This window comes from Medicago sativa, chromosome 3, assembly GCF_051527215.1.
Source record: "Medicago sativa cultivar Bolivia chromosome 3, Bolivia_mono, whole genome shotgun sequence".
Lineage (NCBI taxonomy): Eukaryota > Viridiplantae > Streptophyta > Magnoliopsida > Fabales > Fabaceae > Medicago > Medicago sativa.
In genome coordinates this window covers 99,520,426-99,540,254 of record NC_140751.1, presented here as the reverse complement: position 1 = coordinate 99,540,254, position 19,829 = coordinate 99,520,426, and the positions used below count along the sequence as shown (strand labels likewise).

Genomic DNA, 19,829 nt, shown 5'->3' with positions numbered 1-19,829 from the left:
AAAATTACTCCAAATTATACAAATAGTTATTATATATATATATATATATATATATATATATATATATATATATATATATATATATATATATAATATTCCACAAGCTAAGAACACAAAATCCTTAATAGAGTTGAACTTGGGACAACACAAATATTCAATTATAGCCGATGTGAATGGTGGAGTTGAGGTCTAACCACGTCTTATCTCAAAGGTCTAATTTGTGTGGTTAGAATTCACTTGTCTTCATCAATGTTCCAGCACTAAGTATCATCGTAAGCTCAATTTCAATCTCCCCCTCACTATTTTCGAGTACGATCATCATCAAATTCATCAAGTCGTTGCAAACTGATTTTTGATTTTTAAATGGTTCCCCCTGTATGCATGCAAAGAAATCTTGTTGAGTCGGACTTGAATTCATTTATGGTTTTGCATGTTGAATATATGTTACAATTGGGGTTAAGTAGGTGAAGAAAGGTGTAAATTGACGAAGTGTATGTTCTCTTATGTTTGGGTTGTGCGATTGATGTGTGTTACCAAACTGTTAATGTTGCAAGATTATATGGTTAAGTTGATTGATGTCAGCTTGAGATTCATATGGATATACATGTGTCAAATGTTAGTCTATATGTTGAGCAAGAAAATGCGCTAAAGGGGGATGAACAATGTTTTTCGTTTTTCAAAAGACTTTACAAAATTGTGGATTGATAAGAGTATGACTATTGAATTTATGCATGTTGATGACAAGAAGATTAAGGCAATGAATATCAAATAAGTTTCAAAGATGAATTGAGAGGTTCAAATAATGAATCTTATATAGCAAGTCAATAATCAACACATAAATCCAAATTGCAAAATCAAAGAATCTCAAACCAAACTTATTAACAGTAGAGCTATGCCCCTCGTTAGTCGTTAATTTAGATTTCTATGACTTAAGCAGTAAATTGTGCAAGTTAAATTTACTTTTATGTTGGAGCTATTTAAGTTTGAGAGTAATATCAAATTGAATGAATTATGATTCATAAATCTAGCATTGCTTACAGTGGATGGCAAATTGTTAGCATGATACAAATAATATATACTCTTTAGATTATAGAAATTTTTTAATTTGAAACTTTTGTGTATTCTTCTTTTTTGCCTTCAGAATCTCTGCATCTAGTTAGTAGCCTATAGTTATTTTCCTCATCACATTGGTGCAATGATTGTATCAATGTTAATGTTGGTCCCTCGTAAAATTATGGCATGTTTCTCTACGGTTTGTGACTCAAACAAAGCTTTCTAAGTCTGAGCTTAAGCATGAATATCGCTGTCGTAACCACAAAGTAAGCAGCAGCAACTATAGACTTTCTTCCCTTTATTGATGGACAAGCGTACAACTTAATGTAAATTTTGAGTATATTTCAAAAGTTTTAAATATTTTGTGTCACATATTTTTAATTGAGAAATATAGAAAAACATTTTTATAGACATTAAATATTCTTAATGTAATTTATAGCTTTCATTTTAAAGTGGGCATCTGCTAACTTTTTTACTTCCTCGTCTACCGCTTTTCGTCTTTCTTCGCCCATCTTTCTTTTTCGCTGAACTACTGGCTTTACGCCGGGTTTTATTGACAAGTGGTGGCAAGCAACGTCAGGATCCATCCCTGGCATTTCAGATGGGTTCCAGGCGAAGAGATCCAGATTCCTTCGTAGCAGGTCTATTAGGGCGGTCTCCTCCTCAGGGCTTAGGGATGTACCGATCTTCGTGGTGTGGTGAGTTTCTGGGCCAATAGAGATTTCTTGTAAGTCTTCGGTGGGCTCCAGACGCTCTTGCTGAAAATCTTCCCTGGGGTCCAGGTCAATCATGTTAACTTCATGTGTTATCTCGCTACTGGATTTCTTCTTGGTTTTTTGCAGACGCAGACTGTTGTGATAGCATTCCCAGTATCCAAAGGATATTTCATTACTAAGAATTTAGTGGACAAGAATCCGCCCAGAAGATTGAAAGCGGGTCGCCCTATGATAATGTTGTAAGAACTGGGCGAGTTTACCACGAGATGCGTTACACGAACGATTTTTGCGTGAGAGCCATTTCCGAAAGTTGTCTTTAGGGTGATGTAACCCCTCACATGAACCTGGTCGCCCGTAAATCCCGTCAGCGTCCCTTTGAAAGGTTGCAGTTGTTCTGGATCCAAACCCATTCGATCAAATGTGTCATAGTATAGTATATCGGCAGAGCTGCCTGGGTCTATTAAGACCCTCTTTACATCCCACTTAAAGATTTGTAGGGTGATAACCATGGGGTCATCATCATGTGGCACCACGTCCCGATAATCCCTGGCTGAGAAAGAAATGTCGGGCTCGTGCTCATGATTCCGCTCTTCGTACTCTTGGCACAACATTACCTGCCGCACATACTTTTTACGAGATGAATTCGACTCTCCTCCGCCGACGAAGCCGCCGGATATAGTGTTCAACGTGTGTCTCTTCTCTTCGGCGACTTCTTCTTTTTTGTTGTCCGCCTTTGGCCTTTCATCCCTCCTGTCTCGAGCGTATCCCCGCAATTTCCCGCTCTGGATTAGTTTCTCAATTTCTCAGCGAAGATGTATACACGAGTCAGTGTCGTGGCCCCGTAGGTTATGATATTTGCACCATTTGTCCCTTTCTTCTCCCATGACGGAGCGTTGTGTTGGAGGCGGGTTTGGGATCAACTTTGTTTCGTAGACTTCTTTCATGATGCGTTTCGGCTTTGTGTTCAAAGGGGTGAAGTTCTCCAGGTTTGGTTTGCGGTAGTAGGGGGCGCGGTCCCTGCCGCCCGATGGCGGGTAAGGACGCCGTTCCGAATTGTTGGATGTGCGTTCCTTAGCATCTCTTGCCTTTTTCTCTGCGTTGCTTTCTTCGCCCTTGATGTAGCATTCTGCCTTGGCAATGATCTCCTCCATGGAGTCAGCGAGTTTCTGGGCCAACGACACGTTGAATTGTCCCGCTCTTAGTCCGTTCTAGAAAGCTCCTACGAATACTTCTTGGTTAGGGTTGGTTACCTTTATGGTAGTGTCGTTGAACCTGGCCAAGTAATCCCTGAGGGATTCGTTATACCCTTGGCGTACGTTGAACAGGCTGGTTGCTGACACCTTGCGGTGGCGGCTGGCGGAGAATTGCTGGATAAGTTTTCTCGTCATATCTTGGTAACTAAGGATGGAGAATCGTGGAAGATTCATGTACCATCGTAGGGCGGCATCAGAAAAAGTCCCGGCCAGCAGTTTGCACTTGAGGGAGTCCGGGGCTCCGACTACGGCCATGCGAGTGTTGAAAGCTGTAACGTGCTCCATGGGATCGCTCTTCCCGTCGAAAACGGAGAGGTGGGGCGGCTTGAAGTTTTCTGGGACTGGCGCGTCCCAGATTTTGATGGACAAAGGTTGTGGTTCTGGGTCGTCCATCTCGCCATGATTCGATTCTTCTTTCTCCTCTAGTTGTTTCTGTTGCATGGTTTCCATCGACGCCTGTAGGGCGTCGTTGTGTTCCTTCAGCTGAGCGAGTTGGGTTCGCATGGACTCTAACTCTTCTTGTGTTGCCATGGTTGGAGGCTTTTCTCTAGATCGTACGTGAGCTGCAACCTAGGTGGGTAATCGAAAGAGGTTTGGGTTTCCAAATCGCAAAGAATTTTACGATTCGGAAGGTTTGGTTGAAGGGATCCAAAATCGCGATTTGCGATCCCAGAAAAGACGTGGTCAAGGCTAGTTTTACCTTTTCCCACAGACGGCGCCAACTGTACTTGCAAAAGTACGGTCAAGATTCTAGGGTCAAGAATCGTATATTAGGGTTTTAGACTGACTATTGGATGCCTCGAGAATGCTCTCAAGAGTAGTATTTATAGCCTGCTGTGGGCTTGGGCTTTGGTTGCTTGGTCCCCAAGCAACAAGGGTATTTGAGTATTTTTTAGGGTTCCTAGGCGGTTTCTAGAAAACTCAATAAGGTGGTGCCTTTAAGCGAGTCCGCCGGGCTCGGGATCCCTTCTGGAGGGCGCCCGACCCCTTTTAGGGCCTTGGAGGCTGTCAAGAGGGTTTCTAGGTCCTTAAGAACATTATGACGGTCCACAGCCCCCCAAGCACAAGTCTTGGAACAAGGCGTAGTGATGATGCCGTGAGAAAGGATCATTTGAGAATCATCTAAGTCTTTTAGAAAGATTATGGCGGTCCACTGATAAAGATGTGGTCAGTGATATAATTCAACAACAATATCAAAGAGATAAGTTTATTGATCTCTCTAATTTTTATATTTAATTGATTCTTATATTTATATATTGATTATTATTTATATTTATAATTTATGCCTAATTTTACAACACAACTAATATGTTTTAGTTGAATACTTGTATAATTCAGGAAATATAAGTGTACCTATGGGCATTTTTTTTTTTGGTGGTGGCTGGGGTTCGAACCCCGGACCTTGCATATATTACGCATTGTCCATACCAACTGAGCTAAGCTCACGAGGACCTATGGGCATGTTTTAGTTACATACCTGTGTATTCAACTAATATAGGAAATTTCCTATATTTAGAAATATAGGTAGACTTTCTTCCCTTTCCTGAATTACACTCATAAATTCCCTTTATTGATGAACAAGTGTAAACCTATACTTCTATGGATCATCATTTCCTGGACAAATTACACAAGTGTTACTCAATTTTTCTTTCTTTCAAAATGAAATCTAAATATAGGAAATTTAACAACTAATATGTTTTTGTTGAACATTTTGCCATGATAATAATAGCAATTTAATAGTCTTTATAAAATACAAATTTAAAAAACAAAATATAGGACAAATTACAAGCACCTCCCTCAGTTTTATTCATGTAACATAAACAGCCCTCTAGATTTTAATCAAATTCACCTCCCTTATTTATTTTTAAATATATGCACTCACCGCCCAGTTAAACTTAACGCCGTTTGCTGTTGATACGGATAAAACAAAACTTCAACCATGCTATCAAAATTGAAACGTAGAAACAGAGCAATTTTTTTCCTGTAGCTAGAAATCAATGTTATCAAAATTGCATGCAAGAGTATCAGAGAAACTCAAGAATGCACATCAAACATAAGGTTAATAGGTTATCTGCTATCAGCTTTGATATTAAATGAATTTCAGTATTTCACAGTCTCTTATAGTTATAGGAGTACAATGCCGATAATATATATTTCTCCACCATATTGTTTTGTCAATGCGAATCAATTTGTTATTAGTTCCAAGAGTTAACAAGGTTAAAAGTTAAATTTTTCAGGTGTTATTTGTTAACGAGGATTGATTTTACCATTCAAAAAAGCCTAACAACACAACTTATTATCTGCTTGTCTTCCATTCACGTATAATTAGTCTATCGACAAACTTAGGCTAGATTTGTTATTCACTTTCTTGAGCTTATCTGCGGGTTTATACACTTGTGAGACTCCCACAACATATGCTTTGTGAGACTCCCACAACATATGCTTTAAGGCAAAAGTTAAAGCACATAAACAAAGTTAAAGTTTTATCCTTTATAGTGTAAAAGCTTATGGAAAATCAAATTATTTTTTTTTGCGAACAAGGATACAAATTTAACTTTGTTAACGCCAGTGTAAAAAGTTTATTTTCCATAAACATCGTATGACTATATGATGAAATATCATAGTGATATTTTTTTGACAAGAAACATATATTCATTCATCCGAGTGTGGCATCAAATCGAAGGCCACAACTGCATCAATACAAGGTGTTTCTTCAATCCAAACATCATAAGAAGAAATAGAAAATGTATATGTTGCTAAACAGTGAGCAACTTGATTAGTTTCTCTTATAACATGCGAAAAATTAATATTATTAAAATTGTGCCGAATATTTTGGCACTCGGCAACAATTGCACCTAAAGTAACTATGATGCATGTTGCTAAATATCATCATGATATTTTGAAAGGAATAATACAAAGGAAATTGGTGACCTATAATTTATACCTGAGCTTCGATAATTATGTGGTTTACCGTAACAAGCATTTTCCATAACATAGTAGCATGGACATTTTGTCATCGATCAACATATGTAAACATGAAAATCACATTGAATTGAAGAATAAAACTGAAACAAGTAGCGAGTATATTTTAACAATACAATCATATTCCGATAAAATATAACAATAACAACAACACAGATACTTTAAAAAGGTACCAAATCAAGTAGAAGGAGTAGGAGGCGGAGGAACAACCGTGGCCGTTGATGATGCATCAGCAGAAATGACAATTGTAAAATCAGGAGGCAGTGGTGGCAAAGGAGCATACTCTGTTGGTTTCCGATTCCTATCCGACAGTGATGATTTTTTGGGCCTCGTCTTCATGTGATGTGCAGTTGCTTTCTTCTGTGGCCTCGATGAACACTCTATCAACAATCCTCCACATACATTTCTCCTTTCAATTCCAATTGCTTTCTTTCTCAATGAATTTGGCGCAATCGAAACCCCGCATCCGAATATGCTTGACACCGATGACATTTTTCTCTCTTCAATTCTCTTCTCTATTGCTTTTTCTCATTTCTCAGACTCTCTTATCCCCTTATCGTTTTATCTCCTGAATTTTTTGTAATTCCCAAATTAACCTTTTGTAAATATTCGAGGCCCACCCCAGTTGTGTTTGAGCCCAAACCATTTGGGTCGTGTTGTGTTTCTCTTTATCCCCTCGGACAGGGAAATTATACCCCTATATTTGTGTCTTCACCCCTGCAATTTATAAAAAAAGTAAATCAATATTAGCATTTTTGTCATTTAACTTTTCACACAATTTTTGTGTGCTTTTACCCTCACTTTCAACGTTTCATGTCCCTGCGTTTGTACTTTCAAAATTTGGGAGAAGTGAATGCCCTTCTCTCATTCTTTATATTGGTCGAAAAAACATATAACTTCTATGTTTGTCTTCAAGTTCATCTAAGCTCAAACAAATTCCTTAATTTTTTAAGGAAAATGGTGAATTGGAAAATAATGTTTTAAGTTTATCTGTAACTCATTATAAGCCAAAAAATGATTGCTTAAGTTTTTTGGAAAACCATTTAAACACAAAAGCTTGAAACCGAAATCCAAAAACGTGGTATTTGCACTTTCCGAAAACTCTACCTCACCTACAAACAAATCTTCATGAACGCATTCCTTCAAAAAAAAAAATCTTCATGAACGCATATCAAAATGGAAAGAAAAATAGGCAATTCAAGGAAAATGTTGGGGCAAAGGTCTAAATTTAGGTGTATAGTGTAAAAAAAATTTTGGGCATCTCTTACTGGGGTTTCTCTTATGGCTTTAGCCTTTTAACTAGGAACATAAAGCTACAAATTTGCAACACCCGTACATATTTTAGTAGTTGATATTTCTTGTTTGTCCTTTCAATCCTTTGTTAGTAGCACGGTTACAATTTTTTATAAGAAAAAGTTTAGATAAGTTGAACTCTAGATGCTCATCAAGACTAAGAGAATGAACATAAACATAATTAAGAGCACAAATAGGAATGGACGTCTCAGAGAATCTATAACCAAGAACCAGAAATTCAAACTTTTAAGTTGGGGACAAGTGAAGCAAGACAACTTTTTTTTTTATTTGTGAAAAGTGACGTCTTTTTTTTTTTTAGCAAAAAAGTGACGTCTTTAGAAGCGAAATAATTACAAATAAGATACGATATAATTTGTACCAATCTTTGTTAGTACCATAGTCCACAAAGACACATCTAACCGCACAAGAATCTACATTGATTTGGTGTTACTTTTGAATACCAAAAAATCAACACGTCAAAATAATCAAGATTCAAAACTATGCATGACAATTACAAAAGGAAAAAATGAGATCGTAAACTGAACAAGACCAACCGTACTTACAACATGAAATGTCACTCGATTAATTAGATAAACAACAAAAAAATTGATTCACCCCAAGAGAAATTTTGGACAGACATTTGGAAGAAAATATCATGTGCAGCGTAAGGAAAGTTGAGACTTTTGATTCATGTAACTCCATTATGCCGTTGAATGCCAGCAAACATAAATTCATGGATAGGTCATTGTTTACTATTAAATCTCGAAAGACCATGATTATCATATTTCTTCTCATTGCAGTAACATAACCTTTTAATGACTTTTCTAAGTTGTGCTTATATCATATGCTAAAATTGAATGAACAATCGAGATACTTTATCACTTATCCTTTGTAAACAAAAAAATCAACTTACTTGAGAACAATCATTAGTAAAAGAAACAAACCATATCATATTAGAAATATGGGCATATATCCGCACACCAAAACAAAAAAGATGAAATGACACAACATTTTTACTATGACTCGAAAGAAAAGTCCGCCTGTGCTGAAGCCATGTTCGTGAGGCAGAAGAATAAGACTATAGTTGACAACGAACTGCATGTAAGGCAACACATTCTAACCAAATCACACGTCAAATATATAGCATAACCCCTCACGTATCGACAATTTAAAAAGCGCAATTAAAGTAAAAAGACTACAACACAATTATTATATGCAAGCTTATGCATAAAGACAAGGTTGCTCAAAAGATTGAAAACATGAATCATAGTCATATATTTCAATTTAAAAGATTGAAGATCCATGTTTCTACAATCCTCAAATACGAGTCATTTGATTTAGCTAAGAAACGGTCATCAACTAAATCAAAATATATAAAATTATTTCTACCTAAATTTATTTTTACCAAACACCCTTATAGGACAGAGAATATGATAAAGTCATGAAATTATTCATATATCTTAACAATAATTAATAATTGAGGTCCAATTTATATTTTTATTACTGTTTTAGCACTACAAAAAAAATTATCCATGTGATTAAAGTTGAGCTTATGGATGGCAATTGGACCCAGCCCCGATAGACACCCGTAAAAAATACCCGCAATGGGTATGGTAAAACTCCGTTTTTATGGGTATGGTCTTGGGTCTGGGTAATTACCCGCAAATTTAGATGGAAGGGCACTATACTACCTAGCCCCACAACCTGCATATACATATTTATGTAATCGTTTCGTCTTTACCTTCATATATTCACGAGCTACAAATTTATGATTTAAAACAATTAGATGTTTATTTTAACATGCACTTTTTTATATGTATTTTGAATGTTTTTATTTTAATTTTCGAGAAATATTTTGGATGTTTTTTTATTTGGTTAAATACTACGATTTCTACTATTTTATGAGTTGCTTTAAAAAAAAATTGGATCATAGTTTTATTTCAATTGTGATATTTTTTATTGTCTTTTTATGATCAAAGTGCGGGTAATGGGTACGGATATGGACACTTAGGTGCCCACTGGATATGGAAAATGACACTAAAGTTGTTACCCATGAGGGTATGAACTCGGATATGAGTATTTTTTACAAGCGCGGGTATGGGGAAGGGTACTATAGTACCCTACCTATTGGTACCTATTGCCATCCCTAGTTGAGCTGATAGAATGTGTTCTACCAAAATTAACTCAAGAACAAAATCTTGAGTTTTAGCACCAGTGATGCTCTCGTTATGATCCTAACAGTTTATTTTTTTCTCTCGTTAATTTAAAGAATGACAATGAAGGAAAAAGAGTTTTCTTTTAGAGGCTTAGACTTTCCGTTGTTTCATAAAAAGTCATATAAAGAAGTTCTTTTGACGGAAATTGAAATTTAAGTCAAAATTTTTAATTTGAAAAAAATAAGTAAATGGACTAAAAAAAACTAATTTAGTAAATTCTACTATAACAGAAACAAAATCAAAGAGACCACGACTTTCTTCTACTTGATAAACAGTTACCTAAAAAGTTATTTTTGACTGAAATTGTATTTAAGTCAAATATATTTCATTTCAACCAATTAGTAAAGAAAAATTTGGTTCTAATATTTTTGGTAAATTTTGCAAATTTGGCAATGTGAATAGAAAAATTGCATAACACTCTATAAAAGGTATTTATTTTAAAAAAAAAATGAATTTTTAAGGAGTATTAGCTGCTTCGCTAAACAAAAAAATTAATACTATTAATTTAATGAAGGAAAATGTTAACTTGTGTCATTAAGGCATTAACTAAGGCACAAGTTAATGAGCCAAAAGTGAAAATAATTTGGTGTAATTAATGCATTTAAATTTAATTTTTTGACTTTTGATTAATTAAATGCACAAAATTCAAGAGAATGTTTCTACTTTGAGGAATGCTAGGGTCACACCTTCTAACACACCTTTTAACACACTCCAATTAAAATTAGACACATCACCTCTTTTTTTCTATTCCTTTTACCTGTTACAGGCTATTCAAGTTACAAAACATTAACAAAAATTGGAGCAATTTTTTCCAGTCTTCTATGACAATTTTGCAGAGAGAGAGAGAGACTGTGGTAGTTAACCATTATCATCGTTCCATTTTTTTTTTTTTTTCATTTCTCCCCTGTTCCCGTTCTCAATTTCAACACCATCCTTCTTCCATTTTAATTCACTTTCATTTTCAATTTGTAACAGCAACCCCCTCTTCTCAATTTGTGTAATTGCAAAATGAAAGAAAAAGATGAATCTTATCGAATCTAGTGATGGTGAACGTTGGAATCAAGGGTACCAAATTGGGGATGATGATGTTTTTCCATGGGTTTCAATGAAAAAGACATCGACATGGGTCTTCTTGAAAAATGGTGTATGCAGGACTACAAATTGAAGCAAATCAAAAATGGGTTTCTTATTAGGTCGGTACCGTTACTCTTCAAGGAGGACGATGATATTGATTTTTCCAGCATAAGCATCGGCACAAAAACAAAATCAGAGTGGAGGAATCAGAGTGGAGGAAGACACTGAAAAAAAAAAAAAAAAGAGAATACTTGTTGTATCGGTGACAGGTTAAAGGAATAAAAAGAAGGGATCATGTGGCAATTTTTTATTGGAGTGTGTTAGAGAGTGTGTTAGGGGTGTGACCCTAGCATTTCTCTTCTACTTTTGATTGCTTAATATGTGCGTTAACATGACCCTTTCATGAAATAATGTTAGAAATTTGAAAGGATCCACATCTCTCAGCAATCCCAATGCTATGTTATGGTTTCATGGTTGTGTACGTACTGGTTGAGTGGTAATGTAAACATAACTGAAGAGCAACTCCACGTGTGGCGTGGCAGATGTGTATCATGCTGCCCTGCCCTTACCTTTACCCCTACGTTGTAGCAGACAGTAACAAAAAGCTTAGGGCAATAACGAGAATTAAAATAGCAATAAATAAATGAAGGTTAATGTTGACTTGTGCCCTCAAAATAGATACTCATTATAGAAATACACATATCAAACATATCAAAAGGCGTGTATTCAACTTATTAAAAGTTGTTATGTTGTGTTTTCCAATACAAAATTGCTCTATTTAGGTTGCTTAACATGTGCCCTAAGGGCATAAGTTAACATGACCCATAAATGAAATCCAATGGGCTGGCTGCTTAAATTAAACAAGAGAGAGAGTGGGGTCCAGTAAAGTGCAGTGCAGGAGCGAGAGAGAGAGGATTTTTTTTTCTTCTACCCCTATCACCAAAAAAAATGATATGTCTGCCCCTAGTTGAAAACAATTGATCAAAATGCCCCTATTCTTCATTTTGGATGGCGAGCAGAACCAATTTTCAACAATCCCTGCAAGTTTGCAGACTTTTTTTCTGAACAAAGTGTATGTTCTCCATTTCAAATGGAGAGCAAGGATTTTTATTTATCTACATTCAGGGACTATTTTGCAATTTATCTGCATTCAGGGACTAAAGTGACGACTCATTTCCTATTCAGGGACTAAAGTGTCTAATTCCCTTAGATAAAACTAAAAAAAATGTACCTAAAAAACAAAAACAAAAAGTTGTACCGAAAAAAAAAATCAATGGCTTGGTTGCCATTTTAAAAATATAACACACAAAAAAAAACTAAAAATGGCTTGCTCGCCATTTGAAAAGAAGAACAAGAAAAAGAAAAAAAAAATCCTTGCTCTCCATTTGAAATGGAGAACATACAGTTTGTTCAAAAAAAAGCCTGCAAACTTGTAGGGATTGTTGAAAATTGGTTCTGCTCGCCATCTAAAATGAAGAATAGGGGCATTTTGATCAATTGTTTTCAACTAGGGACAGACATATCATTTTTTTTGTTGATAGGGGTAGAAGAAAAAAAAATTCGAGAGAGAGAGGGACCTGACCTCAACTCAATAGTAACAGATACCGCCAACTTAGGTTTCCCAGCCACTACTCTAACAACAATCCTAGCTGTACCCAGCTGTCTTCCACACCCACAATTTCATCACCCTACCCATTTTTTCTCTTCCCTTTTTCCCCCTTTACCCTTTTTTATCTATCTCTCTCTCTCACCTCTTCAACCTCCCTCAAGTCTAGTCTCATCTCAACTAATTCAATTCTATTCTCTACTAAGCACATCACATTCTCTTGCTTTTTCCCATTTCACCCAAAACACACACACACACACACTACTTCCACTGCACCTAATGTTACTTCTACTTTTCTACCACCATTAACACTCTTTCTCCATTTTCCCAACCATTTCACCAACATGGATCCCTGTCTGTTCGTTCGTCTAACCATCGGAAACCTCGCCCTCAAAATCCCCGTCGCTTCCAAACCTGCACGCTCCGTCGTGCATCCTTCCTCTTCACCGTGTTTCTGTAAGATAAAACTCAAGAACTTTCCTCTACAAACTGCTCTAGTCCCCTTCATTCCTCACGAGAATAATTCCCCTGACTCACAAATCCAACCAATTGCCGCTTCTTTTCATCTCAGTAAGGCTGATCTTGACAGGTTCACCGGAAAATCCATATTCGCCAAAAAACTTTCCCTCAAAATTGCGATCTACACTGGTCGTAGTGGCACCACATGCGGCGTTAACTCCGGGAGACTTCTCGGAAAAGTCTCTGTTCCTTTGAACCTCACCGGTACTCCAACGAAGGCCACTATTTTCCATAATGGATGGATTACGGTTGGGAAGGATGATAAAGGCGGTTCTGCGCAGTTTCACCTAAATGTTAAGACAGAACCTGATCCTAGGTTCGTATTCCAGTTCGACGGCGAGCCAGAATGTAGTCCTCAGGTTTTTCAGATCCAAGGCAATATTTCACACCCTGTTTTCACGTGCAAGTTCAGTTTCAGAAACAACAGTGGTGACCGGAATCAACGTTCTAGGTATAAATTGACTCTGAACAATCTTCATCTACGTGCTAGTAATTTACCTGAACTATTTTTTTTTAACTCCAATGATTTTAGTTTAGCGCCATTACCCGCGTTTACCGTATGAACGCAATTCGCGCACTTTACTCTTTATGGATAGTGAAAATGAAAGGCTAAAGTAGAAAATTGAAAATATCAATTTCATGTCTAGTTGAAAATTTGAATGCAGTTGCTACCAAATTTGGATTAGTTGATTTTTAGAAATTTTTTTAGAAGTGGTTTAGGTTAGGAGTCAATTCTAGGGATTCGAATTTTCTGAATCTGTAAAGTTTTCTGTTACACGTTGAGTGTATGTTTGTATCTTCCAAGTTATCTAACGTGATGGTTATTCCGTTTCGTTTCAGATCAATGCAATCAGAGGTAGGAGCTTCTAGAAGCTGGTTAAGTTCATTCGGAAGTGAACGTGAACGTCCAGGGAAAGAACGCAAAGGATGGTCCATAACGGTTCACGACCTTTCCGGTTCACCGGTTGCAACTGCTTCAATGGTCACACCTTTTGTTGCATCTCCCGGTTCAGACCGGGTTAGCTGCTCAAATCCCGGTTCATGGCTTATTCTTCGTCCTGGTGATGGTACATGGAAGCCTTAGGGAAGACTTGAAGCGTGGCGTGAACGCGGTGGCTCTGATGGTCTTGGATACCGGTTTGAGCTTATGCCGGACACTAACGGTAGCATGAGTGCTGGTGGTATAGTCATTGCAGAGTCAACGTTGAGTTTGACTAAAGGAGGAAAGTTTGTTCTTGATTTGAGTAGCCGTTGCGGCGGAGGAAGTGGTTCTAACGGTCGTGCGACGCCGGGCAATGCAACGTCGCCGATTTTTAGTCCAAGGGGAAGTGGTGATTATGGTTATGGGCTATGGCCGTATTGTATGTATAGAGGGTTTGTGATGTCGGCGAGTGTGGAAGGTGAGGGAAGGTGCAGCAAACCTACGGTGGAGGTGAGTGTGCCGCACGTGAATTGCACGGAGGATGCTGCTGCTTTTGTAGCTTTAGCTGCAGCCGTTGATTTAAGTGTGGATGCTTGCAGGCTATTCTCTCAACGGTTGAGGAAAGAGCTTTGTCAGCAAATGGATTTAGTTGGATGATTTCTATGTTTATGTCTTTTTCTTTTTTATATTTTTAATGGGGTTGTTGATTTTGAGTGAGTGAGGCATTTTACTCGTACTAACAAACAACAATTTACAGGCTGTACAGGAATGGTAGAGCGGTGGGGTTTTGGATTCACGTGTGGTTTTTCTTTGATTTTCTGTCTTCTTTTTTTTGTTAATTATGGGAAATCAAGAAAAGCTTTTTTGTAATCTGTTTAACAATTTTTATTTTTCAGAACTGTTGCACTGACTCATACATAGCTCATGTGTTTGTGTGCTTTTCTTTTGTTTTTCTGGTGTATCTTGGATTCCTTGAGTCATGTAAGGCTTAAGTTGTAAGTACTTGGACCAGTCAATGTTCTTTGAATATATCGTTCACCCAATTGATAGCTGGCTATCTGTTTTTTTAGTGAGCAAAGTTGGCCACCTAATAAGCTATTATGTTGCAGAATGGGACGTTTAATCCTAATTTTATGTTTGGAACATGATATATTTGTTGAAATTTCAATAATTCACTATGATTTTAAGGTAGCTACAATCCATATAAAATCCATAGTACGGTACACCAATTAAGTAGGTGTTGTATTGTGCATACGATTTTACAACCGCATAAATAAGTTTAGGGTTTGTTGAATAAGTGAGATGTTAACATTTACCTCTTGATAATGAAATATAAGTAAAAATGGTAGTTGAAAAATTGATATTTGTGGATTAAGTGCCCGTTTGGTTCAGCTTTGAATATAATTGATTCTGAGAGAATTGATTCTGATAGAATTGATTCTGACAGAATTGATTCTGAGAGAATTGATTTATGTTTGGATACAATTATGTAGAATTGATTAAACAAAATGATTTATGTTTGGATGCAATTATGTAGAATTGCTTTTGAATGTATAATTACTAAAATAGACATAGCTAAAGGAGAATTGATAAAGAATGAGAATTGATAAAGGGCAATAAAGTAAAATAACGTGTTGTAATAATAAAATATACAAACCTATACACGTTGTTCAAGGAGAATTGATTCTAGAAAAGCTAGAAGCTAGGATTTGTAGCTTCATGGAGAATTGCTTTTGGAGGACAAAAGCAATTCTGAAAAGCTGAACCAAACACGTTGTTTTTGGCTAGAATTGCTTTTGGCACTGTAGAGAATTGATTTTGGGCTAGAATTGCTTCTCAGAAGCCAAACCAAACAGATTTTTAACCACATTAACTTTTCAACTACAATATTTGTGTATATAGAATTTTTGTTTACATTTGTAAATCTAGATGGAGAAGTATTATTTTGGTTTTCCTCAGCTTAATTTAGTTAATATTGACATTGAATTATATATGCATGACTGATGTTTGAACTCGAGATTTTTCATTTATTAATCTTAAAAAGTCAATTTTTAATCATTAAATTACTTGATAATAAAAAAATGTAATATATATGGACAACCTCTTTAGTCTGGGAGCATACCTTACTCAAAAGAGAGGACTCTGAAAAAACAAACACCGAACCCTTGACCGCGACATATTATCGACAAGTTTTCTAATGTTTCATGTTAAACAACGGATGGGAGCAAAATACCTTACTATCATTTTTACTAACTACTATTAGCTTTGTATATTTAATTTTTTTACGTGTATTTGAATATCAAAACACATAAAGTGTATGGGACATCCTATATATTTATGGAAGAAACTTAGGTACAATTGTTTAAGTGCTTTTCGTATGGTTCTTAACTAAATTAATCATGATTTCCTTAAATCCATAATTCTGTCAAAGTTTGTTATACTAGTATGGACACCCGTGCCAAGCACGGGCTAGAATTTCGTCATATTTGAGGGAGAAAATATTGTGATGTATCAAGTGTGAGTTAAAGCCCTACATTGAATATATGAGTGTAGGTCGAACAACAAATAAGGGAATCAACTTATATACTTAAACCTTAAAATTTTGGATGAAGATGTGATATCATTCTTACTTGCATGACTGCTTTTCTCCAATGTGTTGATCTGCATCGGTATTGGCTCCCCCAAAAGACCCAACAATGGTATCATAACCCAGTTAAACATTGTGGGGGTAGTCGAAGTGGTTCTTGGTGGCGAATCACAGACACTGAGGGTTTGACGCTTAATGGAGAAATGTTGATGTATTTAGTGTGAGTTAAAATTCCACAATGTATGGAACAGTATATGTTGAGTAACATATAAGTGAGATGACCGTTATACATGTTGTCTTAAGACTTTGGGTGAATATGTGATATCAATCTCACTTGTGTGGTTGCTCTTTGACTAATATTATGATACAACTCAATGTAGGTTCCCACATAAGTCCTGACATTATGATCATTTGGTTTAAATTTTTATCTTAAATTTTAGTTTTTGGATGTCATCCGCTTTCATGCATTTTTTTGCGGGTCCTGCTAACCGGTGCCCCGGGGGCACCGGTTAAGCATACCATAAAAGGGAATTATTACCATAAAAGGAAATTGCTTTTGATTTTATTATAAATTAATTATACAATTTCAATGCATTAACTACTATATAATTTCCTTTTTCATATCCTTAACCAGGTGCCCCGGGGGCACCGGTTAGCATTTCCCTTTTTTTATTTAACCTCAATTATTTTAAATGTCTTCACTTTTAGTTTTTGGTGGAATCTGACAATAGAGAAATGTAGATGTGTCCTATTAAGTTGACAAAATACACGATTGTTAGATATTTTACATAATGTGGCATTTTTTAATGAGTCTAATATTTTTGTAGCATAATTACCCTGAAATCTCCAACTTCAACAAATTAAATCCATAAAATTACCAGCAACTCACTCTATTCCTCATACTCTCGCAGATAAAACACACACTCCTAATGTTTTTTACCCTTTTCATTTTTCTCATGTTAAAATTCTTTTTTCATCTTCTTTATTTCTCTATTTTACTTTCTCTCTTCTCGTGAAGGAAAGGAACAAAAATATCACTCTATGAAACCATCATCAGCCCATATTTTTTAGCATGTTGTGTCTTTGACCTTATTTGTATATCTCATAAAATATAGATGAAGAAAGTGTCATATTTAAGAGAAAGATGTTAATGTGTCATGTGTGGGTTTAACTTTTATATTGGATGCAAGAGTATATATTGAACAACATATAAATGAGACAATCAATATACATAATATCTGAAGGTTTTGGGTGCAAATGTGGTGGCAATTTCAGTTGTCAGGTTTCTCTTAGTTAATTATGATTATCCAACCCATTGTAAGCTCCCCCAGAACTTTGAACGTCATGATGAACTTTTTTTGTTTTATTTTTGAGTGTTATATGCTTAATTTTTTTTTATGTTAAAAATAAGTTTTAGGATGTTATTTACATTCATGCAATTTTTTCTATCCAACTTCTATTATTTCAAATACCATCTTTTTTTGTCTTTGGGGAGATTTGGCAATGGAAAAATGTAATTGTGTTATGCTGAGTTTACAAAGTACATGTTTATTAGATATTTTAAAAAGATGTAGCATATTATTAATCGAGTTCATTACACGCCTCAAGCTCCTTCAACTAATCCATTAAATTATCAGTAACTCGCTCTATTTACATTTTCCAATACTTCCACAGGTAAACCACACACTATTTTTAATTATCTCATGTTCAAATTTCATTTTCATATTCTTTTTCTATTTTCTTTATCTCTTTTCGTGAAAGATATGAGAATCAACCTTCCTCTATGAAACCACCATCATTCTACCTTTTTTACCAATGTGTGTCTTCGCTAACCTTATTTTGCTACGTCACCTGATCAAATACACAAAGAGTCTTACACTTAAAAGAGGTATGTTAATGTGCAATTGTTACTTAAAGTTTCGCATTGGACGCAAGCATAGATGTTCAAAAACATATAAGTTAGGTGACCAATATACCTAATGTTTTAACATTTTCGATGATGATGTGATTTCAATGTCACTGGTGTGGTTGCTCTTAGAATAATGAGATGGTCCAACCCATTGTAGGCTCCGTCAGAACTATGAACATTATGATGAACTATTTTTTGTTGGTTTTTGGATGTCATTTATTTGATTTTTATATTAAATTTAAGTTCTTGGATATCATTCACTTTCATGAAATATTTTTTAATTAATCTCAATTATTTTAAATTCCTTCAAGTTTGATCTATGGTGGGATTCAGTTATAGAAAAATGATGATGTGCTATGCTGAGTTGACAAAATAAGTGTATATTATACATTTTTAAATGTTTTTTTTTTAAATTGCTTCTAATTTTTTGGTAAATTAATTACCCAAAAATCACCAACCCCTTCAACGAACCCATAAAATTATCAATAACTCACTCCGTTCCTTATAACTTCATGGATAAAACACACAATTCTTATTTTTTTTTACAGATATCATTTCTCTCAATCTCAAATTTATTTTCATGCCTTTTTTTATTCTTTCTATTTTCCTTTATCTCTTCTCATGAAAGAAAGAAACAGAAACCACTTTCCACTAAATTACCACCAATCCAACTTTTTGATCATGTTGTGCCTCTACTTGACCTAATTTGGTTGTGTCAGATAATTAGGGACACATAAAGTTGCATACTTGAGGGATAGATGTTAGTGCGTAAAATATTAGTTAAATTTCTGCAATGGATGGAAGAGTAGATATTGAATAACATATTTATGAGATGACTCATATACATATGCCTAATTTTTTTAAATAAAAACGTGGTGTCAATCTTATTTGTGTGATCTCTTAACCTAATACAATGATACAAACCAATATAGGATCCATTGAAAATTCCAACATTATGATGATTTGTTTTTTTAGTTTTTGGATATAATTTGTTTATTTATTTTTTATCTTAAATTATTTATTTTGGATGTCATTCACATTCACGCAATTTTATTTTGGTCAACACAATACTTTTTTTTCAACATCTATTATTTCATATTCGTTCATCACTTTTGGTCTTTGGTGGGATCTAACAAATAAATTTGAGATGTGTTATATTAAGTTGACAAAATACGTAATTAGACATTACTGGTTAATCTCCAACTCTTTCAACAAACTCATAATTTTTTTAGAAAATCTCTCTTTTTTCTTATCATTTCTCTCATGTTCAAATTGATTTTCGTCTTCTTTCCTTTTTTAATTTAACATCTCTCTTTTCATGAAATAAAGTAGAAAAGAAAACATCCCTCTATGAAACTGTCATCAACCCACATTTTTTTTTGTCAATTTGACCTAATTTGGCTATTTCACCATATCATAGACATATAGAGTTTCACACTCAAGGGAGAGATGTACGTTAAAGTGATATGTGTCAGTTAAACTTCTACGTTGGATGCAAAATTATATATTGAACAACATATAAGTGAGATTACAAATCTCTCCTAATGTCTTAAGGTTTTTGATGAAGATATGTTGTCAATATCACTTGTGGGGTTTGTCGTAGACAAATGTAATAATCCATCCCATTGTAGGCTCACTAAAAAATCCAAACGTTATGATGAAATGTTTTGTTAGTTTTTGGATCTCATTTACTCAATAT

General features: G+C 35.3%; 2 protein-coding genes across 2 annotated transcripts; one reads left to right on the top strand and one right to left on the bottom strand.

Moving 5' to 3' along the window:
* Positions 1–6,052: 6,052 nt before the first annotated feature.
* PSRP6 (plastid-specific 50S ribosomal protein 6) lies at positions 6,053–6,539 on the bottom strand. Its single transcript, XM_085756887.1, has one exon. It carries the CDS (start codon positions 6,494–6,496, stop codon positions 6,182–6,184), a length of 315 nt encoding a protein of 104 aa, XP_085613013.1. The 5' UTR covers positions 6,497–6,539; the 3' UTR covers positions 6,053–6,181.
* Positions 6,540–12,319: 5,780 nt separating this feature from the next.
* Positions 12,320–14,504, top strand: LOC146942793 (formin-like protein (DUF1005)). Its single transcript, XM_085756876.1, is given in 2 exon segments — positions 12,320–13,163; positions 13,553–14,504. Coding segments are annotated over 2 exon segments (1,365 nt in total). The 5' UTR covers positions 12,320–12,537; the 3' UTR covers positions 14,292–14,504.
* The last annotated feature ends 5,325 nt before the right edge of the window (positions 14,505–19,829 follow it).